A 25,055-nucleotide genomic window follows, 5' to 3' on the forward strand; every position below is an offset into this window, starting at 1 on the left:
TATTGGCCACTCTTCTGGTGGTTGCTTGGCAGGCTCCAGCTGAAACTTACTGGCTTTGTTGGTAGATATCGAGTGCCTTGCAACTTATCGGATGGTCTTCACGCATGCGTGCTTCTGCCCTGGCACCACTTGCTCGTACGGGCCTCCCGGATCTTCGTCCGCCACTCCATCCGTGACTTCTTCGGCAGTCGCGTCCGAAACCGCTGCACCCCAGCCTTCGCCGCCTGCTCCCTGCACTTGTACTCTTGAGTCCTACATCATTGTCGCTGCCACATCCGTTGCCCTGACCTTGGTGGTTGTAATTGTTACTCTTTGCGCTCTCCGCGCCTTCATGCTCAAGCGATCCCGTCAAGACGGCTCTCAGTACACGCCGCTGCAAAGTTAACTGCACTGATGGGTTCAGTTCACGCATCGTCAACTCAATCACCCATTTCGTTTTCTTGCGTTTCTTGCTGCTTTTGGATTTTGTCATGTCGCTATTGCCTCCCTCATACCCGAGTGTTACACTCTGATATACAGGACTGCATTTTTGTGATTGAGTTGTTCATGATTCATGTGCAATTTGAGAACTCGCGGCCTTTCGCTTTTGTTCTGCATTATCTTCATTTTTTTTCTTTTTTCTTTTCGTTTATCGGTTTCCAGTCTTCCTTTTCCATGTCCGAGCAGTTCAAGGTTTGGAATGAATGATTGTTTTATGATTCGCAATCACGAATCTTTTGGTTGTGTTTGTCTGTGAAACAACAACGAAAAAAACAAATCTCCGTTTTCGGATCTGAAAATTGGGGAAACTTTTTGGATCTGGCAACGGAAAATAAACCGCCGCGCCTTTTATGTTTTCGCATTTCGCTGCCATTGTTTGCTTTGACAAAATGGAAGTTTTGCATCAGAAATGAAAGCAAAGTTCGACTCGATCGACGGGTTAAAAAGGGACGACGAAGACAGCGACACAAAAGGAGAGCGAGAGAGAGAGAGAGAGAGAGAAGCGCAACGTCGGTGGTGGTGGGTGGGGCAACTACTCATCCACTCATCCACTCCCCATGCTCCACCCTTGCTCCTTGTTCGCTCGCACGATTTTTGCAAGGCTTGCTGACCTTGTGTGCATGGCCTTGATTTCTGCGCGCTTTTGGTGGCGTTGCGGCTGACCGTGTGCTTTGTTGCAGTGCTTTGCCGACGAGAGCGTGTTCGCATTGCACGAGCTGCTGCTCGAGCCGCAGGAGACCATCCCGCTGCACTTCCGCCAAGATGCAGGCTTCCGTCTGCCGGCAGACCGATGCGGATGCCAGGGCTACGAAGTCCTGCTCAAGGTGCGCATCTGTCTGGGTCGCAAATCTCGCGTGTGTTGCCATTCACAAACTCGCAAACTCGATCGTCACGATTCACTCATTGAACATATAAACAGGACGGCGGTATTGTCGGCGTCAAGCTTGCATTCAGCGCAAAGGAGCCGCTGGACAATGTGTGGTTTATTCCGCGAACTGCCACAAGTAAAACACACCTCGCCAAGGTACTTTTCTGAAATGAAAACGGGTGCAAGTGTAGTACACTCCAATGCTCAACTGACTTGCTTTGGATGATCAGGGTGACATGGACATGCACGCCATCCACCTGGGAAACTTCAAACCAAGCGAAAGTAACAATGGCTCATTCGAAACCATGTTCAAGTGGAAGTTCCCAATCGTCGCCGATTGCAGCCTGCATGAAACCAAGATGCCAGGACAAGCAAGCCGCCCGTCGCAGCCGCACGCTTCACTGACGTCGCAGGGGCTTGACAAGCTGGGAAGCACCTCGTTAATGTTAACGCCAACGTCCGCGCTGTCGGCGGCCTCTTCCCAGCACAGCAAAAGCAGTAGCTCATCCTCCCACCTTCCTCTGACGGCTGGTTCATCCGAAGTGTCACCACGGCGCACATCAGATGCAGAGCAGAGCTTTACATTCAACTCACACGCCGATGCGAAATCATCCGTCAGTTCCTCGGATGACTTGTCGCCTTCCTCTCCCTCCTCCCCGAATGTCAACGACCAGCGCATGAATCTGGTCCGGATGCATGACACTGCCCAGGACCAGCAATGCAGCCTCAGCAAAGCCATCATGGGCCTCGTGTGTGAAGCGTCCGAATCGGACATTGCCGACGATGACAGTGAAGAGCCTACGAGCCCGAACAGCGATTCAGCCTCGTCCAAGTCCAGAGGGAGTGTGTTTAGCGTCGTCAAGCAGCGGATATCGACGATTGGCCAGCGTCTGGGAGGAGGAAAAGCATCCAAGTCTACGCGCTCCTTGGGCCCTCCTTCTTCCCCGCCATCCCGCAAGCTTTCTCTGGTTGAATCCAACGAAGTTGTTGCGACAAACCAGCAAACTGACTTTTCCTCCGAGCTCGGCGATGAAGAGAGCATCACCGAGCTTGAAGTCGACGATGCCGGCGAGCTGGTTGCCGTCCATGCCTCGTCCCCTCTGCTACTCTCCAAGAAAAACTTTAAGCAGTATCGGCACGACGGTCGTCTGACAGTGTCACAGCAGTTCTATGTAAGTTGTTTCGAGTCGAGAAGATTTGGGGGGGGGGTTGTTGTTTGTGGTGTTGTTGTTCTCGTGTCGTTGTTTCGCTCACTTGTGTTTTTGAGTGGCCAGATTGTCGAAGGAGGTGGCCGCGTGCTGGCTCGGCTGAGGATGCGATTCATTGCCACTTGTGCGCCAATCCCGCCTCTTTGCTCGTACTGCCGCAAGAGGTTTGCCAAGTTGCGGTCTTCGTCCAACGAGCAGGCGCGCCTCGCCCCAAAGCATCGGCAAACGGCCGACGTGCTATTTGTGCGCTCTGATCCCTGGAAGCAATCTCTTTTCTACAGCCTGATGAAGCGAGACGATGCGCAAGTCATCCCATATGTGAAATTGATCGAAATGCGTAAGAAGAATTTTTTTCCCAACGTTGTTGCCCTTTGTCGTTTGTCTGAGCAGTTTGCTCATGCTCTTTTTGCTCGTTCTTGTGACAGAGGAGCGCATGTTTGAGCACCCAAGCGCCCCTCGCGCCGTTGCTGCAACTCCCGACGACATCAATGAGGACTTTGATCCTGAAGAGCATCGCGACTTTCCTTCCGGGATGCCTGCACATCAGCGAGTCGGCAAGGTGAGGATGCCATGATTATTTTCTTGTTGTGGTTGTGTCTTCGAGGTGCAAAAGACACTGGTGGTCGCAGCACAATGTGTTTTCTGTTGTTCTTTACTCTGCTCACTGTTTCCTGTTCCACCCCCCCCCCTCAAATAGTTTTTAAACTTTACCGACTTTGAAACTCAAGTTGCCAAAATGGTCAGTGTTGAGCAGGCAGACTCGACCAGTTTCTTGGAAGCACGAGACGGCGCAAAGCTCGCATACCTACTTTTCAAAGCCTCGGCCGAACCGGTCGCAATTGTGCTGTTTATCGCGACATTTGGCTTTGGTAGTGCCTGGTGCTTGGATCTTGCCTCGCGACTTGCGAAAAACAATCCCTTCCACGTCATTGTGCAGTACGAGCGAGGCCATGGTCCAGCGTAAGTCGAGCTGCTGTTTTTCCCTGCATTTTTGCCTTGAAGTTCTTCCTTGCTGACTTGCCGTGCCACGATGGCAATTTCTCGCTCTTTAGTCTCGATCCGAGCGGAGATGCTCCGTCGAAAGAAGCGCTCTGGCGTGACATGCGCACCATGATCCGATACCTGCGGTGGAACTATCCTGCGCTTCCGCTTGTTGTCGGAGGTCACAGCAACGGGGCTGGCAAGCTACTAAACTACAATTCGTGGAAGTCAAGCCTGCCTGCAGATGCCATCTTTCTGATCAGTCCATTCCTGCACGAGCTGATGCGCAGCCACAAGCGCAACATGACCAAGAAGGATCACTTCCAAAGAAAGCTAAACTCAATGTCGGGCGGTCGACTCGCCGGGCACTGGATTGCGCTTGATCTGACCAACCATGTCGCACGAAAGGAAATTGCCGGACTTTGCGTTCCCACGCTCATTTCTGTAAAACGTTCACTGGCGAGCTGTTTGGTTGGTCGAATGTTCAATAATGCTGAACATTTTCACTGAATTTTTCAACGTGCGCAGGTGAATATGATGGCGGCAGTGCTGATCAAGGATGCCAAAGCGGCGTTTTCAGCCATCTCGGTTCCCTTTGCGCTGTGGGCGGGTTCCGAGGACGAGCTGTTTCCGTCGAAGGAGGTTCTTGCTGCTGCTGATTACTCTCCATCGCAGAGCAAGGTGAGTTTCTTTGCTGCGAGTCGGGGTGATTGTTCTTTTGGTTTGTGTGAATCTCAGTATTGCATTTACATGCAGGTTGCTGAGGAAATCGAGGGCGGTACGCACGTCGGAATCGTGAATATGATCGAGGACCATCTGGCACCGTGGATTAAGCGCATCATACCACCAATCAAGGCACGTCTGGACGCCGAGCTTGCCAGGCAGGCTGCCGTGCGTGCCGCTCGACGCGAGCGTGAAACTGCAGAGGCTCCTTCATCCTCGTCACCACCAGCATCGACCAGCCCTAGCTCTACGAAATTGGCAGAGGAGCGGTCTAGCACACCATCCATTTCAGTTTCGGCAACTGTTGACGTTTAGCAACTGATTGTTGGAACAAAAACCAGACTAGGCTCAAAAATTCTCAGCAAAAACCGCTTTCGACCAGGTTTTCCTCCCGGATACAGGCGGTGATTCAGAAAGCCAGCAAAGCGGAATAAGATACCGTCAAGCATGAGTTGTAAATGCACGCGAGAGAGACACACACACGATTATGCGCATTCGAGTTAAAAGTACAAATCCATTCGTTACTCTATCGGTTTTTGTTTGTTCTTTCCATCCAACTCTGAGATTGACTTTATTCATCAGATTTATTAAGCTTTATTCCCTTTGCATATGAAGCCCCCCAAACTTGCATCTTATTGCTCGCTCAGTCTCAGAAATTTGTTTCCGGCTTTTACGATCGCCGCTACGAAGGGTTCCAACTATCCCCACCACCCCAAATTCAAGCACATCTGTTACGGTTAAGACCCCTTGGGTCTAACCCACTCTTGTTATTTTGTATTAAATACGAGAATCCCATCATAACCCATCCATAACCGGCTGTGGGACCTGAGGTGCCAGGGTTTGCTCGTAACAACATCCAACATTATCATCATTCGTGTAGCTCTATTCAGTGGCAATGTCCAGCCGTCGAAGCCGCTCGATGTTCAGCGACTTGCAGCGCCAGTCCGTGTCATTCACCAATCTGCCAACGACAACCACAGCTCGCTTCCGACCGCCGCCAAGACCGATGCTTGCTGCGCTTCTATTCGCTGTACTAGCATCTGTCATTGCTTGGCAGGCAAGCACCGCCGAGGCCGCGTCGTCCTCGTCGCCGTCGCCGTCTCGCTACGATTTGACCTTCCAGCGATACCAGGTTTGGCACCATCCCCCCCCCCCAAGCGATCATGCGTCATGATAGTATTGAGTTGCAGTGAAGTGCATTGCGTGAGCTCACTCTTGGGCTGGGATGACAAACCGCGAACGAAATTTGCCCGCTTGGTTGCTCAGATTTGTGTGAATTCAAGTTCGAGAGCTTGCTCAGACTACGAGGCCGTTTGTCTCAATTGCACATTTAACGAGTCGTGTTCATACGGACTGGCGACGACGGCGAACTGCTCTGTGCCAGAGACAATCCATTGCGCTGTAAGGTTGGCGGTAAAGCGACGAGTCTGTTGGTGGTTGTCTCACCGTGCATGCCCCATACACACACGCAATCATAGGGTGACCGGATATTCTCGAGAAACCTCACTTGCCAGTACTGCTACCAGTCGCCCGAAGCTGACTACGCTTGCAGCGAAAACACGGACTGCGACGCGCAAATAGTCGATGCGACCTACGAAGCTGTCTGCACAATGATGGACGATGTACTGTGCATCGGTACGTTGCTCTTGTACTTCAAACTGGCGTGTCGCAGCATCTGGGGCATTGTTGTGGCCCGAACGTTTTGCTCATCCGGCCTTGTTGTTGTTGTGGGGCTTTTCTCTTGCTCCCCAGGCAATCGCCGCTTCAAAAAGAATGTACCATGCGAATGGACAGCTGGCATACGATGGTCGACAGCGCTTTTGTTAAGGTCAGTGTTGTTTGCAGACCAGAAGGACGAAACGAAACGAAATTGGGGTTGTTCGGTTTTGCTGAATGTCTTGCTCACATTGCTGTTTTTTTGCTCGACAACTCCAGCATCACCGTCGGTGGATTTGGCGGCGATCTCTTCTATCTCGGCTACACGGGCTGGGGTCTGTGCAAGCTGTTCACCTTTGGCGGATTGGGCGTCTGGACGATCGTGGATGTTATTTTGATAGCGACTGGCTATCTCGGCCCAGCCGACAACTCGTTGTACTTGTAGTGCCGACTTGTCTTTTTGAGTCATCCAACTCAGTTCTTGTTAGTATCAACTTCTTTGTAATTCCGTCAAAAGTAAAATGAATTCAGCTTTTGCCTTCTTGTAGGAAAATGTCAATGCCCTCAGTCTACCTTTGTATTGTTTTCGTTCTAATCGAGCCTTTGTTTCATACTCTTTTTCCTCACTAAAACTTCACCATGAGCGACAAGGAGCCACCAAAGCGGCCGCCAGTGACCTCGACGACGCTCTTCCGGGTGCTCAATCCAGAGCTCTTCCTGCGACCCAACAAATACGTGATGGCGTTCGGACTGGGTGCCCTGACGCTGAGCCTCGGCTTTGTCTGGTGGCAGTCGGAAGGACAGCTCGGGCCCAACTCGAGGTGCTGATTTTGCATTGGAAAAAATCTTGGCATCGATTGTTTGTAGAGTTGTATGATGAGTATTGGGTTTGGGAGGGTAGGGGGGGGGGATTGAATTTAGAGGGAACAATAGGATTGACATTGAATTTCCGCTTTGGCTGACATTTACTTCAATATGTGTTCAAACAGCGTTCAAGCTGGATATCCTCGCATTTCGGAATATCTGCCAGAAACTGCACCGAACGAAAAGAACAAGAAGGCGTCGCGATGGGACTAGGCTGTCACTGTGCATTCGCTGCGTCACAAAATAATATCTTAACAAAAGGGACTTGCTTGTACAATGCTGCGGCAAGTCATAACAAGTGCATATATATTCAACAAAACGTAACAACAAAGTAAGACAGCCAACAGCTAAGAAGCTTTCAGCTTGCTGGCAGAGGCAGCCAGCGCGGCAGAGTGCTCGAGATGCGTGTCGTGCGAGGCAGGCGCGTCCCAGTTAAACTCAATGCCGACAAACAAAAAGTCGAGCCAAAAGTCGGCAACAGCATAGTTGTGCTTCATGGTGCCCTTGTGGTGGTAGTAGTGCATGTCGCGCAGCTTTTCGAAAATGCCAAACGTGCGGCCCTCCATCCAAAAGTCGCGCTGGTGGAATCCCATATGCATGATATCGGCAAGTTTGAGTTCCTGTGAGTGGCAGGGCGGTGCAGCATGGGGGATGGCAGGGCAGCGGGGGCGAGCCGAAAAATTTACGAAACGAACAAGTCAGCACACTGCCAACGCCAACAATCACGACGCGCAGCTTCCAAAAAACAAACAAAAAAACCTCACAATCATGCCCGTCAGAATGGCAGTCAGGACGGTGGCGAGGGAGCGGTCGTCGGTGAATTGCAAGAGAATCAGAGGCGACAGAATGATGGCGCCGATGTACGCCTGCGAGTTGTCTTCCTTTGCGTTTTCGTACGTCTCGCTGATGAACTTGGTCGGCGGGTAGTCGTTGATGTGGTGTCCGATGTGAGCTCTGCAGCAAGAAGCAAGAAGAAGAACGAGATTTGCAGGATCAGTAATCCGTCCTCCATTCCCCGGGACATGCATCTCAATTCAAAAGGCGCTCTTTGTCAATATACACGGTTAGTTACCTGTACCACCATCCGAGGTACTTTCCTTCGAGGCGAACGTGTCCAATCCAGTGGGTAATGACGGCGAGAATGTTGGTCATGTACCAGCCGCCAGTGACCATCCACCACGGCACTTGCGGGAACTGCCAAGACAGGGAAACACAATTGAGACATGTTGACATGCACCGAGGGTTTTTCTTTTCTCAGATTCTCAGATTTTAGTCTGCAATCTGCAATCTGGGGTTTGACGCCTTACAGCAGAGTGCACGGCGAGCGACGTTGCGTTGATGAAGAACATCCACCAGACAAAGAGGCCGAGGATGAACGACTTTGGCACTGGCTTTGCATTGTACCTGTGATCAAAAGGGGAGAACAGTGCAGGGTGATAGAACGAGCAGAGAGCGAAGTGTGGAGCGACCGTTCCGCCGCAGTATCAGATCAGTTCAGCATGCAGCAGTGAGTGTTATAGTGGAGTGATAGTGTCGTGGAACATAGAGGCACATAGAGAGAGAGAGAGAGAGAGGGAGAGAGAGAGAGGGAAGCGGAACTGCTTGTCGGAGGAAAGTCTGCTGTCGGAGTTTGCGTCTGCTTACGGCTGGTGCAGAATCTGGTTGCGCCTGGACAGCGACGACGACGACGACCCATCAGCATCAGCAGCAGTAGCAGTAGCAGTGGATGATGCAGTGGATGATGCAGTGGATGATGCAGTGGATGCAGCAGAGTACAGTGGCTGCGTTGGCTGTGCTGCAGCGTCCATCATTTGATAGGATGAAGGTGGAAAATTTGTAAGACTGCTGCGATGCCAGATGCTCGAGAGTGAAGCACACAAAAAGACGGATGATGATGAGGGGTTGGGGTTGAATGGGGTTAGGGAACAGCGACAAAAGGGGGTTAGGTGGGGGTAAGTAAGCCTGGTCGGGGTTTTCTACAAAGGAAGGGGGTGAATTGGATTTACACGTGCTACTACTACAGTGCGTATTGGGGGGGGGGGGTCATACAAAGTGATACTGTATTAAGGAGCGAACAAAACAAACCACCCCAAAATCGCAGAACAAAAGCAGAGGGAAAGCCGAACAGCAGTGGACAGAAAACGGCCACTGAAGGAACGACTCGACTCGACTCGACCTGAGGGTACAGAGTCGAGAGTAGACATCGTGACTCTTTTTTTAGAAGTCGAACGAGGTCGAGCAGTTGAAGACAGTCGGGGGAAGCTTGGCAGCCTGCGCAGTGTTACTGCAAAGTGACAAGTAACAAACACAGCAGAACAAACGCAGAACAAAAGCTGAGCGGCAACATTCACAACAAAACAAGCAACAAGCAACAAAGCAACTGAAGACATTTGGCAACCAGAACAAAAGCTGAGCGACTGCGAAATGCGGGCAACATTCACAACAAAACAAGCAACAAGCAACGAAGCCTCAATACAATACAATGGCCATTCTCTCTCTCTCTCTCTCTCTCTCTCTCTCTCTCTCTCTCTCTCTCTCAATAGAAGCCTCAATACAATACCATGGCCATTCTCTCTCCCTCCCTCTCTCTCTCTCTCTGCTTCCCCCTCCCTCCGAGACTTCCAATCCACACAATCATAGATTCCAACTGCCTCCCGTTTGCAACTGCACATCCGACTTCCCCCCCCGTCCCCTTGTGCACCAGCTCACGACGAAAGCCATGGTCATGAGCAGCATGTGACGAACCACAGCTGCTCCCCCCCCCCACCCCACTCTACTCCCCAGCCTCAACATAGACACATCGATAGACACACGCGCGGCAAACTCACGCGCAGAAGGAAGGGACGGCGGCGGCAATGCACCAGACGCAGGCGAGACCGTCGCTCTCCTTGTCCTGGCTGCAGGTCGACTGGGTGGTCACGTCGGTGCACTGGTCCACAACGGCAGACGAGGCAAGCATGGCAAAGCACGCGAGCAGGGCAAAGAAGAGCGCAAACAGAAGCGAGGCACGCATTGTTGGAAGAAACGAAAAAAAAAAGTGGTGGATCAAGTCTGAGAAAACAAGAGTGAGCGTCTCAGAGAAAGTGTGAAGGGATGTACTGTATTACAATCATTCAACCTGTAGCGCCACTCGTTTCTGAAAACAACGGCGCGGAAACATCCCGCTTTCGCTTGCACCAAAAATCAAAAAAGCTCAACAGCAGGGACAATCAAACTGGGCAAAGCGTGCAGCAACGTATGCACTCTGAGTGCTTCAGCAAGTTGCCTGCGCACCTGCATCGCCAAGCTGATCAACTCTGAGCCTCCATCAGTGAGCAAGAACAGATCGCCTCTTAAAGAGCTCGCGGCACAGCTGGTCAAGAGTCAAAGAGCACAGAATCAACGCTGAGATGGCTTGATCTGTGCAAATGGATTCACCCGCGACGGACGCGAAACGTTGCAATCAGGGTCTGGTGCGTCGGGTGTCCTCTTTGAGCCGCCAGTCGCAGCAAACGAAGCCAGCAAGTCGGTTGCACTGACAGCTGAAGGGGTCGTCGTGGCACGTTGACGCAGTGTACTTGACGACGATACTAGCTTGGACGTGGGCGCGGCTGGTGCGGTGGATGCGGGCTTTCGCGATAAAACCAGCTCAAGCGAGATGGCGGGCCGGCTCAGCGTCGCTCCTTCGACGGGGCTTGCACGCTCTGGAACTTCGGATATCGCCCATCCGCTATTGAGAATACAGAGTGGAAAGATCCCGTCTCCGGCAATCACATGCATCGAGCGGGCGTCGGCCTGGAGTAAACCCGGCATGGGTGGCAGAGTCGCATTTGTGCACTTTGTGTCGCTCAAGCCAACGCGCTCCAAACTGGAAAGCACGAGCAAGTGCTGGCACGCAGCCGGCGTGATGCTGTTTCGCGACAAATCCAGCCATCGCAGGGCATCTAGGCCTTCAATGCCACTTTTGCGACCTTGTTGCAAACGCGTGCTTCGTACCAGCAAGGCCACCCCACCGTCTGTGAGCTGGTTGCCAGGAAGAGCAAGCGTTTCGAGTCTGCAACAGAGTCCAGTTGGTAAGCACAACAAACAGCCATCTGCACTGTTCGCACAAGGAGTTTGTTTGCAGTCTGCTGACCTTGCAAAGTCGCGACCAAGCACCATCATGGACTCATCTCCAAGCTTGCAGTCAGTCAGGTCCAGACTGATCATCCACTTGAACATTTTGAGCTCGCTGGGGTGCGCAATGCGAGCTCGAAGCGACGTGACGCTGCTCGGGTAAATGCTGGCGAACAGCTGCACCATTGAGCGCGATTCAGAAGCGGATTTTGTCGGAGCCAGCCTGTAGAATGTCTTTGCTCTTTGCGATGGATGCTGCGCGCGTTGCGTCGTTCGCTGGGCAGCAATAATTTGCCCCGCGCTCAGCAAGTCCATGGCTGTCACTTCTGGTAGCTGTGCACGGATTGCCTCGCGGATGCACGGCATCTCAATTCGCAGCGCAATGTGAACAAGGCACAACGTGTAGAGCGGTGGCGTTGCGATCGACGGCTCATCAGCAGCAACGCCCAGAGAGGACTCTGACGCTGGATTTGGCGGGAAAGAATCTGAGACAAGATTTGGCGCCAAATACTCGGTCTGAGCAGCGATGGACGCGACCTCCTCGAACGACCGCACGCGCGCAGTCGCAGTCGGGCCCGCGCTGCCCGATCGATCGCGGATGGCCGCAGCGCGCTTTTGCATGGCGAGGGCGGCAACCCCCGGGCGGAGCAGCGGGTGAGGTTTCAGCCACGGGCGGTCGACCATGCTGGCAAAGATTTTCGGCGGTGCATCATCAGCATCAGCAGCAGCAGCAGCAGCTCGATTGTTGTGGTCTGTGCGTGTCTGTTTGTAAATGTGCCACTGGGCGACATCGCTCTGGCGCTGGCGGATGAGCTCCAGCTGGAGAGCAGCCAGAATGCTCGCCGGCAGCATCGAATCGTGAAGGCTCATCGTTGTTGCCGCATATCAGCACACCCGAACACAGACCAAAAGGATGACTGAGGTTTGTCGTTTGGTCTCCAAATGAACAAAGCAAGAGTGAAAGATGCATGTCAGATTGACTATCGGCGTTCGAGTTTCCATGCAAAGACTCGGGTTGCAACAGTTCGGATGTGCACAATGGTTCATTCACAACACAGCACACATTCGACAGCAACATGTACACACACACAAACACACACACACACACACACGTACACAAATTAAAAAAAAACTATCCACGACCAAAAAAAAAACGATTCAAAAGGTAAGAGAATGCTTTTGCTGCTGCAAAAAGTTGAGCAAGTGAACGGTTTGCTCCATAAACCGACGACAAGTGTCGGCCACGACATGGTCGCGAGGAACGACCACAAAGACGCCCTTGGCTGGACGATCTCCGAGAATGTCCAGAATGCCCAACGCGAGCGGCGCATGCAGGTCGTCGACATCGTACTTGCCGCCAAACACATCGTTCGGCCACACGCGACGGAAGGCACGCACCAGTGTGACGGCCTGCGCGCTCAGCTGGTGTGCAAGGTTGTCCCGAACCAACAGCGCCGCCTCGTCTCGATCGTGCAGACTGCCAGAGCGGTACTTGGAGGTGTCAATCTGCGACTCATCGTCCACGCTCCCAATGACTTCTGCAATGTCCATCCGAAGAGCTTCGACACTGCGAATGATTGTTTCGTTCTGACCACACGCAACAGCCATGCCCAGTGGCAGCAAATAAACAAGAGCAACAAACAAATCAATCAGAATCGAAACGCAGCAGTGACATTGAAAAACTAGAATAAAAACCCTCCTCCAACTTACATCAGGGTGCTTGCGCGGCGAGAGCATCAGTTCAAGCATCTTGGCATAGGTCGACACAATCAAGATCAACTGCAAATGCAGCTTGACAATGCCGATCCAGGCCTTGACAATTTTGAGACGAGTCACTTTGGTGTCCTGTGTGACAGTTCAGCAAACAGGCATGATTCTCCAGAGATGAGCAGCCACTCCTGCATGAACAAACACCATTCGACAAAAGGTCACTGTACCTGGGCACGAGCATCCGTGTCTCCGATCAAATCATCCACATCCATAGTGACCACATTTCGTCGCTCTCGGAAGAACTCGACCAGTTGATCAATTTCGATGGCGATTGATTTGATGCGTTCCATCAATGCTTCGCTTCGAATCTGCGAGGAGGAGCGAAAAGCAGGCAACAGCAACAACAACAAAAAAAGTGAATCCCGACATATCCCATAACGAACAAACACAAAAACAAAACATGACATCCACCATACCGTCTCCTCGGACACGAAAACAAACGGAATCTCCATGCGGTTGAGCTGGGAAATGTCCGAGCGGAAGGCGGCGCTCAGAGACGGGTAGCGATTGCCAAAGACGCGACTGAATCGACAAGCAAGGTTGTTCTGATCCTTGCGCATAATTTCCAAGAGCCGGTTGAAGCGCGAGAAGGTTGCCACGACGACGGCTCCCGTGACATCATCCGTCAAGCGGGCAATGTGCTCGACCCACTCGTTTTCAGCCGAACGGTCGGCAACGGGAAGAATCTCCAAGACTGTGGCTGAGCGGGGCTGCTGGCGCAGGAATGGCGTGCTTTCGTAGCTGGCAGACCCATTTGCAATCGAGTTGGCCAGCGAGGCGGTTGGTATAATGATGGGCGGCGAGCCGCTCGCCGCGACCGTCGAGCCAACGTCGTCGACTGTCACGCTGACAATGCTTTGCGGGACGACAGAGCCTGCATGGGTGTTCGTGGTGGCCGTTGACACTGACGACGAGGAGGACGACGACCGTGAGCGGAAGCTTCGTTCCTCGGCCGCATCTGCCGGATGCAACACGGGCGGGTGTTGCCGCGCGACCGGCGAGCCGGAAGGCGTCATGTCGGGCGATTCCGAGCCAGTCGAACCGCTGGCGCTGGGAATGGAGGTGGTCGAGGTCGGCAGAGCGAGATTGCTTGCAGACGATGTGGAGGCAACTGGCGTTTCGCGTCCACTCGAGGGGAGATGCTCCGACCCCTTCGCACCATTGTTGCCGTCGTGGCCGTCCTTTCCGCGAGCAAAAAACCCAGACAGCGAAAAGGCCGACCGGCTCCGAGGAATGGACTGTGTGGGCGAGACAGGCGGAAGTGGGGATGATTGGCCATCCGCGCGGACGGTGCCCATCTTGATGGCTTTGGCGTCGGTGGCCGGTGGGCTGCTGCCCCCTTTCGTCACATCGTCGAACTGTTGCGAATTACGGTTGCTGCCGCGCGAGACTGTCCGCGATGCAGCAGCGATCGGTGTGCTGAAAACACTGGCCGAGGATTGTCGCTTCATGGCACGAGGGGTGCGCGTGGCGTCAAGGCCGTTGTCGTCGGCATCCATCTCGTGCTGAGAGGAGTCATCAACTGTGCTAATGGGGCGCGAACGAGACTGGTGCGCAGCGGACGCTTGCGATTCGACGTCGCTCTCCGTAGCAGGCATGATCAGCGAACTGGTACTGCTGGAAACGCTCTGCGGTCCCTGGGCGGGAACGAGGCCACTAGCGGCGGCAGAAGTCGCGGCTGCTGCTGCTGCTGCGGTGAGCGCGGAGGCAGTCAAAGAGAGTCCTGCTGGCGTCGGCGTTGCGGGCTGCGACGACAAGCCAGACCCGCCGAGGGTGGCCGCCGCGGTGGCCTTGTCATTGTCCAGCACATCCTGCATGGCCTGGTCCAAAAAGTTAAAGTCGTCAAAGAAGCGGCTGTCGTCCAGGAGCGCATCGTCGCTGTGATCGCTCGAATAGCCTGTTGTCTCAAAGCCCTCGTCGTCTTCGGCCGTCACGTCACTGGCTGCCGAAGCGCTCGCAGAAAGCGTGTCGCGATCGCGGAAAATGGGCGCAGAAGAGACGGCGGGAAGCTCGCGTCCACACGTTCGGCCCACAGCACGCAGGCGGTCACGAGTGCGGTCCATGCTCTGGAGCGGCAGCGCCCACGGGGACAACCCAGACCCCGCAAGCGGATTCACCGCACCGCCAAGTGCGAGCGCAGCAAACGCAGGCACATCGGAGGGCATGTACAGGAACGAGTGGCCCGCAGTCGTCATGGACGGCGAGTGCGCCACGGGGGACGAGCCGCCGCCCAAGTTGCCACTACCAGCACTGACAGAGAGGCGTGAGCGAGGGCGCTCGGCAGACGGAGGCAGCAGGTGTGCATTGGACGAGCTTCCAGCGGCAAAGCTCCCGCGCGTGTTGTTGTTGGCACCGGCCGTTTGGGACGAGGCGACAGCAGATGCAGCAGATGCTGCCGCGGCGGCCGCCACGCCCGTGGCGGTGGACTGGCGATGTTGGTGATTTCCCTGCGGCTGATGCTGGGGAGCTCCTCGGACGGTTGTCTGGTGAGCTGCTGCAGCTCGGGGACCGGCATTTCCGCCGTCGACCGGTTTGGCAGCAGCAGCAATGTTGAGCAGCGACTTGGGGAGCTGCGCGTTTTGCTGGATGTTGCCGACCGACACAACAGCGTCTGTCACACGCAGCGCTTCAACCCAAAGATCGCCTCGCAGGAATTGGGCCACAATGGCAAGCAGCTGCCCAAGGGGAACCTTGAGGGTGGCGGCGGTGGTATCCAGCGCGCGAACAAGGCCGTGGAGCACCTTCAGGGCAGGACGCTGGTACATGATGGGACCTCGGCTGACAAGCTCAGCCACCAGCGACAACGCAACAACTGCATGGGTCGGGAAGAATGCCTCGGCAAGATATTTGCCCACTTCGTCGGCCCACGAGTCCTCTCCCTTGCCATAGTTGCGATGCACATAGAGCGAGTACAGCTTGTACAAGTTGGTGAGCTTGTTGCGGCTGCAGGAGGTCACCAGCGCGTTTCCGATCGCCAGTCGGCCGTCGTCAGGATCGTTGAATTCCACCAAGAGGTGGACTGTCAGGGCGACAAGGAGCAGGACGAGGCCATTCTGAGTCGGCGAGTTGAACAGCGGCTCGGACGCCCACAGCACAAAGCGCGCCAAAAAGTCAATGGAAGGGGTGACGGCGATGGGCGAAACCAAGCCTTTCACGGCGAGCGCCACAACGCCAGGGAAGATGACGGATCCCGAATCTTCATCGCCGGCACGAGCGGAAAGGCTGGTGCCGGACTTCCACTCAAGCTGCGCCGCAAGACGCTCCAGCACCTCGTGGCACGCAGCAGTCTCGAAGGTCGGCATGGAGACAATCCGCGTCAGGAAGCGGATGGCGAGCAAGAACTCGTGCTCAAAGCTCGACTCCAGGATGGCGCAGGCCGACCAGAACAGCTGTGGGAACTTGAGCACGTGCTTGCCCTCCGACGCCTCAACCAACGACTCGAGGAAGAGAAGAATTTCCATCGAATAGCCTTGCGCGTCGTCGTGCGCATCGGCAATCGATTCCGCAAGACGCGCCAGCGTGTCTGCAACAATCTGCTCGGACAGCGATTTGTTTGGCAAGAATCGGCAAATCTGCAAGCTGCGGCAGGCAAAGTGACGCGAGGTGCACTGCACGGCGACCTTGTGCGCCTCTTGAGCCCACCGGTCGCGCAGCCATTCTGGGTTGCTCATGAGCGGAGTCAGCGAGCGGACAAACGTCTCGAGCTGTGGGGTGCTTCTCATGTAGACGGTCTTGGGCGAGAGATCTTCGTGCGCCCACAACGGGCGGCCTTCGCGCAGCGAAATGAGCGCGATGGGGTCAACGTTGGATGTTGCCGGGTCGCGAGGCAGGCCGGCCAGCGAGTTGAGCGACGTGGTGGAGACGGACAGCGCGGAAGATTGCCCCAGATTGGAAAAGGTGCTGGAGGAGCTGCTCGAGTCGCTGGCAGTGGAAGTGTTGCTGCTTGTCGAGGACAAGTTGCCATCCAGCTGCATGCGAACCTTGTTCAGCAAGTGGACGATATTAACCAGGAGCTTTTTGGCGTGGTCGTGCACGAACGGGTTGAGGTGATCGGCACAGAGCACGCCGCGATGCAGCAAAAAGGCCACTTGATTCAGAATCTCGTCGCTGCGCGCTGGCGTGACAACTTCGCTGATCAAGATCAGGGCAAAATCTCCTCGGGTCAGCGGCTTGTGCAGGTGGTCTGGCGGTCGCACAAACACGCGCTCGAGCGGAGCAACAAACAGGAAGGCAGGCAGTGCCGGAAGATCGGTTGAAGAAGCCGATGCTGACGAGGACGGGATTTGCTGGGGCTTGGAGGTCGCGGCGACGGGGCTGAGGGGAAGACGTTGATGATTGGCCGACAAAACCTCTGCAGGCTCGAAAAAGACACGGGCTTTTGGAATGTCAAACGCAATCACGGTCGAGCCCTCGCGTTCCACCAGCTGCATTTCGCTCAAGAGCTCAGTGCTGGCACGCTCGAAAGAAATGCGCACGAGATACGACGCGATGGTCTTGGCGCACAGCACAAACTCCTTGCAGCAGTTTGAGGTACCCAGTTGGAGCAGGAATGCCAGCACGAGACGGAAGTTATCGTGGTTGATTCCCGCCAGGCGCATCCACAGCAGCTCCAGCTCGCCAGAATGCGCTTCCTTGTGACGCGCGGTCAGATACAGCAGGTTGTTGAGCACTGCACAAATGCTTTCACTTGGATCGCGCAAGTCGAACGCAAACGAGTCAAGCCACGGAAGAAGCATGCGGAAGAGGGCATGCCTGTCCACAAGCGAGGCGATTTCCGCACGTTGGACTATCTCACAGAAAATGTAAATCGCGAGATCCGGGTGACGCTGCGCAACCAATTGAGACACGGATTGCTGAAACAGGGAGTGGATGCTGGGAAGCGAGCTTGCAATGCTCTGGCGGTCGAGCGGCAGCAACCATTGCGTGAATGAGAACGCTCCAGAGGTTGTGCCATTGCTGTTGCTAGCGGCAGAGGTCGGAACGACTGGCGGTATGGAGCCACTGGGCGCTCGAGCGATCGCGCCGCTCGGCTGCAGTTGGCGAATCGCAATGTGCTCGAGCAGGAGCAGCGCGTGCTCACGAAATCCAACATGCTCGGCTGCCAGCTTGCACAAGGCGAGAACCAGCATCTTGGCACGCGGGCAGGGATGCTGCGGGGCGGAGGCAATCACGTCTGCGATCGCGCGGAAGTAGCCCAGCGCCACATTCGGCGGACTAATGTAGCAGCGCTCCATCACCAAATCCAGCAGCAGCGGCTCGGCCATATTATCGTGCAAGCAGAATTGGATGGCTTGACGACCGAGCGAAGTGAGCGTTTCGCGCTCACTCATCAACATCGAGTCCACCCAGTCGAACAAAAAGTTGTGCACCTGCAGCACCGCGGACTGGAACAGCGGGCCGTGGCACAACGAACTCACGGCCATCAGCAGGCAGTGGTAGGTTTCTGGGGTCAGGCCATGCGCAAGGTTGGCCGTCAACCGGAAGCGATGTCGTTCGGCACGCTCGTAGCCGCACCACTTGCAGAACAAGAAGAAAAACTCGACACGTTGCTCCCGAATGAGCAGGAATGGACGCTGCGAAGAGGAGGAGGAGGAGGAGTTTGACGATGCTGCCGCTGGCGTGGATGCTGGCGTGGTGGTGCCACCGCGCGCCGAGATGGTAGAGTTTGACGAGTACATGCTCGCCATGCCCATCGAGGACTCGAGAGCGTGTCGGATGAGCAGGGCAAAGTGTCGGCGCAGTTCGTCCAGGTCTTCGGGCAGCCCGGCAGCCAGAGCGGCAGCCGCCGCAGCCAGCTCGACCGAATTGTTCGAGTGGCCCGCCGAGGACGGGAAAAGCGCCGAGCCGGGCGAGGCTGTGCCAGTCATGGGTCCGCCAGACCCAGTCGAGCTCACCAGCGTGCCCGTCTTGCTCAAGTAGTAGTCGTCGTGAAGATAAATTTTGGTCGACTTGATGTAGGTCAGCAGCAAATCCGCAATGTGCGGCTCATCCACCAGGCCCTTGGCATCAGCAAGCGAGAAGGACGCCAGACCAAAGATGCGAGCAATCATGACGCGCATGACATGGCGGCGACGGCGCTTTTTGATGTTGGACTCGTCCGTCGCGCGATACGCATCCTGAAGGTACGGCTGGACTTCGTCGACGAGGGCCCGGAACCCTTCCGAGTTGATGTGGGCGACTGCAAGCGCAAAGGCGTCACGGACATCTCGCGACTCGGTGCGGACGCCTGCAAGTGAAATCCGAAGCATGCCGCGTGCCGAAAACTTTGCGCGTCGACGTCCAGCGGAATCCATCCCAGAACCAGCAAATCCAGCACTCGCAGGTCCCACCATGAGCGAGTCGCGGAGCGACGCCAGGTTGCCCGAGCTGGCAGCTGATGACTTGGCTGTTCCGGTCGCAGAGGCGTGATGGGCAGCGTGCGCATGCGAGCCGGCTGACATAGTGCTGGAGGAGGAGGAGGAGGAGGAAGAGGATGATGAGGAGGTGCTTGTGGCCGAGGGAACGCCTGGAGCAGCAGGGAGCGGTGCGCCAGAGAGCATGGCGTAGGCTGCGGTCGTTGCGGCCGACCCAATCGTGTCACTGTCCTTGCTCGGCGACAACAGGGCTTGGGAGTAAGGGCTGTTCAGCCCACGCTCGTCATCCGAGCGCCCGACAGCGCAGGCAAAGACCAGATAGTTGCGCCAGTGCCCGACATCTTCGTCAAACCCGCGTTTCGGCTTTGGCACATTGTCGTTGCTCTTCAGGATTGAAAGGCGAGAGGTGGCCTTTGGCGATGGAGCAGCGCCGGACGCCGGCACGGAACTGGCACTCTGGGACTCGGTTGCAATGGAAAACGAAGTGTCAATCTGCTGATGGAGTTGGATGAATCGGTCGCACACTTCCGGCCAAGCATAGTCGACCGCCCGTTGGCAGCGCACGCGAATGATTTTGAGCAACTGGCCAACGCAAAGCATCCAAGCATCGTTCTCGGCACTGATGCGCCTGTCGGCCAGCGCAAAGAGCGACAAGTCTGACGGAATGACATGGCCCGGATTCATGGATCCTGGCTGCACGCTCGTAATGCCAAACATGACGAGAAGGACGGCGAACGGAGTGGTGGCCGAGCCCATTGCTGCGAAAAAGCGCTTGACAATCTCGGGACCATGTTTGTCGAGAATGTCCATTACGCGAGTGTCGATTGGCAACTGCGACTGTTGTTGCTGTTGTTGTTGCTGTTGCTGCTGTTGTTGTTGCTGTTGTTGTTGCTGTTGCTGCTGTTGCTGCTGTTGCTGTTGCTGCTGCTGTTGCTGCGGTTGCGGCTGTTGCGATGACTGGGGTTGCGACTGTTGCGATGTCTGGGGCTGCTGCTGACCAGATCCAGACGACGTCGTGCTTTCTGAAATGGTGCTGCCAGAGCTAGTCCCAGCCAACGTGCGAATCTCCTTGAAGGCATACAACGCCAGCTTGCGGTTGATGGGGCGGGTGCTGCAAAGCGCCATCAGCGCCAAACCCTCAACGCGATGCACAACGTCCAGCGAGATCTTGTGGCGTGACTTGTTCATGTCGGCGGTCGCCTTTCGGGCCGACGACACTGCATTGCCGTCCGACGAAATCGACCGGCGCGAGCGACCGCTCAGATTGTTTGGGTTTGGCGACCACGTTCCGGTCGGGCTGCCTGCAGCGGGGCTGTTGTTGCTGCCGCTGCTGCTCGAAAGGGTCACTGGCGAGGATTGCCCGGAAGAGGGGCCCGGTGACGAGTTGAGCATGCCGGACTGCGACACGAGGGCGGAAAGACCAGAGCCCGAGCCCGTTCGACGGTCGAACGCGTCGCGCGAGTTTTTGCGAGCAGAAACAAAGATGGAAGCGGCCCCGCTTGGTCCACCGCTTCCCGTGCTGGTGCTATTGCTGCGCTTGAGCATGATGGAATCCATCGAGCTGATGTTGCCAATGGTCGAGTTCCAATGGCAGAGAATCTGGATCAGCATGCGCAACGCGCCCTCAAAGATGAGCGGACAAGAGTCGGGAATCTCCGTCACGATAAAGTGGACAAAGCCCTTGACCACGTCGTCGCGCAGATGGGGAAAGTCAGAGATGAGCTTTTTGAGCGCAGCATAGGCGGCGCTGCGAAGCTCATTGTCCAGGTGAATCGTTGTGCGCGCGAGCAGGTCGATCAGCTCCTGGATGGTCATGCCGCCGGGCAAAAAGCGCGGGACGAATGCCAGGCATGTCTTGTAGAGCATGAGCAGGGGCCGGCGCTCGGCGTTGAAGACTTCCCCGAGCGGCTTGCTCTGGAGGAGGACGTTTGTCATGACCATGCCTCGGCCGATGTGAGCATCCAGCGCGCGCAGCGTTGCGCCAAACAGATTGAGGATGGTCGCAAAGTAGCTGCCAACACCAGCCTCCTTGGCCGTCGCATCGTCAATGTAGGGAATGGGGGCAACGGCAGGATTGCCGCCACCCTGGTTGGGACTGCCGCCGCTTCCGCCCAAACCTCGACCAAGCATGTCCGAGTCACTCAGTCGCCGGAACATTGGAGATCGGGCCAGCGTCGACGCTGCGGCGCCAGTCGGGGACGCCAGCAGCGCAACAAGTGACGATCCGAGCACGGACGAAAGCGTCCCCATCAAGGTGCGCGGCGACGAGCGTGGGAAGGAAGGCTCGGCAGATTTGGCCACCAGACCTTCGCAGATGGCAAAGAAGGCGCGGAAGCCAACCATCATGCGCTCGGGCGCCAGCGTGACATTTGCGGGTTTCTTGACAGACAGCAGCTCATAGATGACGTCTTCCACGGCCAAATCCAGCTTTTCACGCGCGATAAACCGGATAATGTTGACAAAGACCTCGAGCGGCGCCTCGCGCGGGGTGAGTGTGCGGCTGCCCTTGCTGAACAGGACGTCGGTGATGCTTGAAATGCGCGATTTGGTCGCCGAGTTGCTCTCGCACTTGAAGCGAACGACGTACACCCAGATGAGGTGGTAGATGGCGTCCATGGAGACCTTGATGACGGCAAACTCCTTGCTCTGTGGTGGTCGATGAGAATGGCGTGAGTGGTTGGAATCGGGCCAGGTTGCGTTTCTCAATACTCAAGGCAGGGGAAAAAACAAAAGCCATCATCTGCAACGAGCAACTCTTACCTTCACGTTGGTAATGCAGTGTGCCAAGAAGTGATGCCAGTTGTCCATGAAAAACTTTTTTTGGCTGAGGCACAGCAACGCTGCAGTCAAGGGGAAGAATGACTGCAGATCGAGGTGCGGAGAACACAAAAGTTGAGAAAACAAAAGAGCATTTCAACCGAGCGAAATAAGTAGCACATGAAAGCCTTTACCACAGTGTGCTTGTGCTTCTTGGCCATGTCATAAACGTCCTTGTACAGCAAATCAACGAGGTTGCGAACGCCTGGAACATTCAATTCGGACTTGGCGACCTGCAAAAAACGATAGCTGAGATGAGCAAGCTGAACCTCAGCGAGAACAGCTACAAAACACGACGTACAGCAGCAACGGGCAAAAGCAGCTCGACAAACATGTCGGCAAAGGCGTTCTTGAGTTCTGGCTGCTTCTTGATGTCCAGCAAGAACTTGCCGCATTCGTTCATAAAAGTGAAGGACTCTTCCAGAGCATCGATAGGGTAGATCTGTGGGAAAAAAAAATAGAGAGAAACGAAAATACCGTGATGTGAACATCTCAATTGGTGACCCGAGATGGGACACAGTGGAGCCGCGCAACGAAACACATAGATCCCGAGAGCACTTACCGGAAGGCGAACGAATCGCATGCCCCGCGTGATGTTAATCAGAATGTGCGGTGGGTGGTTTTGATGCAGCTCCACCAGGAAACGCCGGCGAATACAATCGAATCTGGAAATACAAACAACCCAAGAATAACACAAGTTCAGTTGGAGGCATGTGTCAAAGATGCAATCCTTCCAACCCTCATTTCAACAAAATACAAAACACTACTCTCAAAACTCACCTCGAAAGCGACAGAGCGCCAAGAACCTCGGCATAAAACTCGACGAGCTCTTCGCGGTTGCGTTCCGGAGCTTGAGGGTAGAGCTGCTCGACAGACTTGAAATGGAGCAAGGACGCATTTTCAACGTCGGTGACAATCTGCTGCGGAATGTTGACCTTGACCGTGTGGAGCAGGGCGGACACGATGCGGCAGAAAATGAGCTCGGAAATCAACGTGGCACGCTCCTTGATAACAGGAAGAAGCGAGCGCCCGTGATGAACTGTGCCAGCGGTGGAAATGGTCAATCCAGGACCTGCGCCAGCTGCACTGGCCGAACTGCCGCTCGCGTTGGCAGGCAGAGAAAACGAGCTGCCAGGGGTCACGTGAGCCGCGCCAAGTGCAGCAATCTTGGCATTCACATCCGATGCGGATTTCACGGCTCGGTGGTGGGCAAGCCCGCCGGGTGGCAGCGAGTTTGAGTGCCCAGCTGGGCTGGGCGATGAAGGCAGCCCGCCCGTCGTGGGTTGCGAAGCAGAGCCATTGCCTGCCAGATTGCCAACGGTTGCGACTCCAAGCGACGTCTGTGGGCCCATGGTTGAGGCGGATGACACGGGCGACAGCGGTCGCAGCGTAGAGGAGCTGCTGCCTGGCGTGAGCGTGCCGATCGAGGCAGCAGAGCCGGCTGACGACAGAGCCGAGCCGTGTGCATCCCGCAGCGTGCCACTCATGGAGCCAGACGGATGGGAGGCCGGGCTTGCGAGGCCCGGGGGCTGTCCGAGCAGCAGATTGCCGCTTTCGTGCTGGCCAGATTGAACAAATGCGTGCGCAGCCTCGTCCGACTTGACGCTCTTCCACGTCACCAGGGCGCCAAACACGGCAGTCGTGCATGCCTGCGACAAGTTGGCCAGCGAGATGCACGCATGGTCAAACTCTGCGTCATGGCCCCAGACGAGCGACTTGGCGAGCGGAATTTCGCGCCCTGGCGTCGAGCACGACACCGTGAGGAGCGAGTGGAGCTTGTCCGTGGCGCACTGCAGGGTCGCCTTGAGCACGTTCTCGATCACCGAGACTGCCGGCTCGAACGCGATGGACTGCGCAGCCGCGGCCGTGAGCGGGGTTGCAGCTGAAGGAGAAGAAGCGGCAGCAGCTGGAGCAGATCCGGTGCCCGAGCCTGCCGTCGCACTACCAACAGCAGCACTGCCGGCAGCAGCAACAGCAGCAGCGTTGGGATGCCATGGCGCAGTGAGGCCGACCGGCGCAGCAGTCGAGCTCGGGTTGGGATTGCCACTGACTGCTGGCGAACTGTAGTGACTGACAGCCGACGTTGCGCTCGGCGGGACTGGCGGCGCTGGGGTGGACGGCGCGGGTCCAGGCGGCAGCGGCGGGCGCAGTGACCCCTGAGGCGTCGCTGGCGTGCCAGGCGCACTACTCGCGGGCGTCGCAGGGCTCGGTCGCAGCCCAGGCAATCCAGACATTCTGGGAAACAAAAAAAAAAAAAAAAAAAAAAATCAGTCAATACAACAATAATGGATTTTGCATTGATGTTTGTTACTTGGTTTGGGTTTTGCATTGATGTTTGTTACTTGGTTTGGGTTTTGTTGGCTTTGTTCGCTTCGATCGCTGGTTTGTGTGTGTGTGTGTTTGCGAATTCCAGTTGAAAGAAGGTTTGAGTTGAAGGAAGAAGAAGAGTTGAAGAAGAAGAGTTGAAGAAAGAAGAAGAAAAAAAGAAAAGAAAAAAAAGGATTGAATTGGGTTGGATTTGTCTGAGAACAATGTACAAAAAAAAAAAAAATAACATGACATCAACTCGATGGCCTGCTAGATGCAAACAAATGGATTGGTCAGGTTTGGAACGCGGAGACTCGGAAAGGCCCGCTATAAAACGCGGCCGGGTGGGCGAGGCCGCGGCGGAAGAGTCGGTGGAAGCCGGCGGGGAGGTCGCGCGCGACTGCTGGCCACTCGAGGTCGCAGAGGTGGCGGGAGAGGTGTCCGTGAAACGGCGAAAGCAGCGCATCGAGCAGAAGGGAGTGGCACGGCCCTCGCCAAGGAGCGCGTCGTGGGCAACAATGGTCACCACGGGCACAAAGTGCGCATTGCCGCAGCGGCAGATCGGAGTGCGTGCAACAGCCATGGATCCAAGCACGGCGGGGGTGCGGGGGCCCATCGGGCGAGCCGCGTTCTGGGGCGCGAGCATGACGGGAACGGCCATTTTTGTCGATGTTGAGAAAGTTGCGTCAACGAACCAAATCAAGCGTTCTTGACACAGCAAGCGAAGGGCGAAGAGACTATGAACAAATAAATGGAAAAAAGCAGGTTCTCGAGGAATAACAAAAGAGTCTGAGAAAGATTTTTCAGACCCAAAAATTGCTCAGAAGCTGGGAAAACAAAACCCGAAACAGCAAATGTTGCGTAACGGTTGCTCAATTTGGGCAAAAACGAGTTGAGTTTGTGCGCAAATGACGGTAGCTCTCGAACAGCGGG

At 55.5% G+C, this 25,055-nt stretch overlaps 6 protein-coding genes across 6 annotated transcripts; 3 read left to right on the top strand and 3 right to left on the bottom strand.

The window, feature by feature from the left end:
• Positions 1-91: 91 nt before the first annotated feature.
• Positions 92-4,575, top strand: CAOG_08847 (hypothetical protein; the record flags this gene model as incomplete). Its single annotated transcript, XM_011272199.1, has 12 exons — positions 92-380; positions 500-555; positions 643-672; positions 1,161-1,304; positions 1,400-1,504; positions 1,579-2,520; positions 2,623-2,893; positions 2,982-3,115; positions 3,254-3,516; positions 3,609-3,981; positions 4,066-4,218; positions 4,276-4,575. 12 exons carry the CDS (start codon positions 92-94, stop codon positions 4,573-4,575), a joined length of 3,060 nt encoding a protein of 1,019 aa, XP_011270501.1.
• Positions 4,576-5,155: 580 nt separating this feature from the next.
• On the top strand, positions 5,156-6,361 carry CAOG_04966 (hypothetical protein; the record flags this gene model as incomplete). The annotated part of the gene is made up of 5 exons (XM_004346601.1): positions 5,156-5,392; positions 5,527-5,661; positions 5,739-5,895; positions 6,013-6,088; positions 6,196-6,361. 5 exons carry the CDS (start codon positions 5,156-5,158, stop codon positions 6,359-6,361), a joined length of 771 nt encoding a protein of 256 aa, XP_004346651.1.
• A 10-nt stretch (positions 6,362-6,371) lies between these two features.
• CAOG_04967 (hypothetical protein) lies at positions 6,372-7,100 on the top strand. Its single transcript, XM_004346602.2, has 2 exons — positions 6,372-6,737; positions 6,906-7,100. The coding sequence occupies exons 1-2, from the start codon at positions 6,556-6,558 to the stop codon at positions 6,991-6,993; spliced, it is 270 nt and encodes an 89-aa protein (XP_004346652.1). The 5' UTR covers positions 6,372-6,555; the 3' UTR covers positions 6,994-7,100.
• On the bottom strand, positions 7,070-9,834 carry CAOG_04968 (hypothetical protein). The gene is made up of 7 exons (XM_004346603.2): positions 9,609-9,834; positions 9,011-9,064; positions 8,425-8,622; positions 8,088-8,184; positions 7,853-7,974; positions 7,545-7,734; positions 7,070-7,400 (listed from the first exon to the last, which is right to left on the bottom strand). The coding sequence occupies exons 1-7, from the start codon at positions 9,791-9,793 to the stop codon at positions 7,128-7,130; spliced, it is 1,119 nt and encodes a 372-aa protein (XP_004346653.2). The 5' UTR covers positions 9,794-9,834; the 3' UTR covers positions 7,070-7,127.
• Positions 9,835-10,053: 219 nt separating this feature from the next.
• On the bottom strand, positions 10,054-11,818 carry CAOG_04969 (hypothetical protein). The gene is made up of 2 exons (XM_004346604.2): positions 10,895-11,818; positions 10,054-10,813 (listed from the first exon to the last, which is right to left on the bottom strand). Exons 1-2 carry the CDS (start codon positions 11,743-11,745, stop codon positions 10,159-10,161), a joined length of 1,506 nt encoding a protein of 501 aa, XP_004346654.1. The 5' UTR covers positions 11,746-11,818; the 3' UTR covers positions 10,054-10,158.
• Positions 11,819-11,899: 81 nt separating this feature from the next.
• On the bottom strand, positions 11,900-24,299 carry CAOG_04970 (hypothetical protein). Its single transcript, XM_004346605.2, has 10 exons — positions 24,158-24,299; positions 22,596-24,050; positions 22,378-22,480; positions 22,117-22,257; positions 21,950-22,048; positions 21,759-21,860; positions 13,062-21,644; positions 12,813-12,953; positions 12,586-12,720; positions 11,900-12,462 (listed from the first exon to the last, which is right to left on the bottom strand). The coding sequence occupies exons 2-10, from the start codon at positions 24,047-24,049 to the stop codon at positions 12,034-12,036; spliced, it is 11,187 nt and encodes a 3,728-aa protein (XP_004346655.2). The 5' UTR covers position 24,050; positions 24,158-24,299; the 3' UTR covers positions 11,900-12,033.
• Positions 24,300-25,055: the final 756 nt, after the last annotated feature.

The sequence above is a fragment of the Capsaspora owczarzaki genome, assembly GCF_000151315.2.
Source record: "Capsaspora owczarzaki ATCC 30864 unplaced genomic scaffold supercont2.8, whole genome shotgun sequence".
In the NCBI taxonomy this organism is placed as follows: domain Eukaryota; class Filasterea; order Ministeriida; family Capsasporidae; genus Capsaspora; species Capsaspora owczarzaki.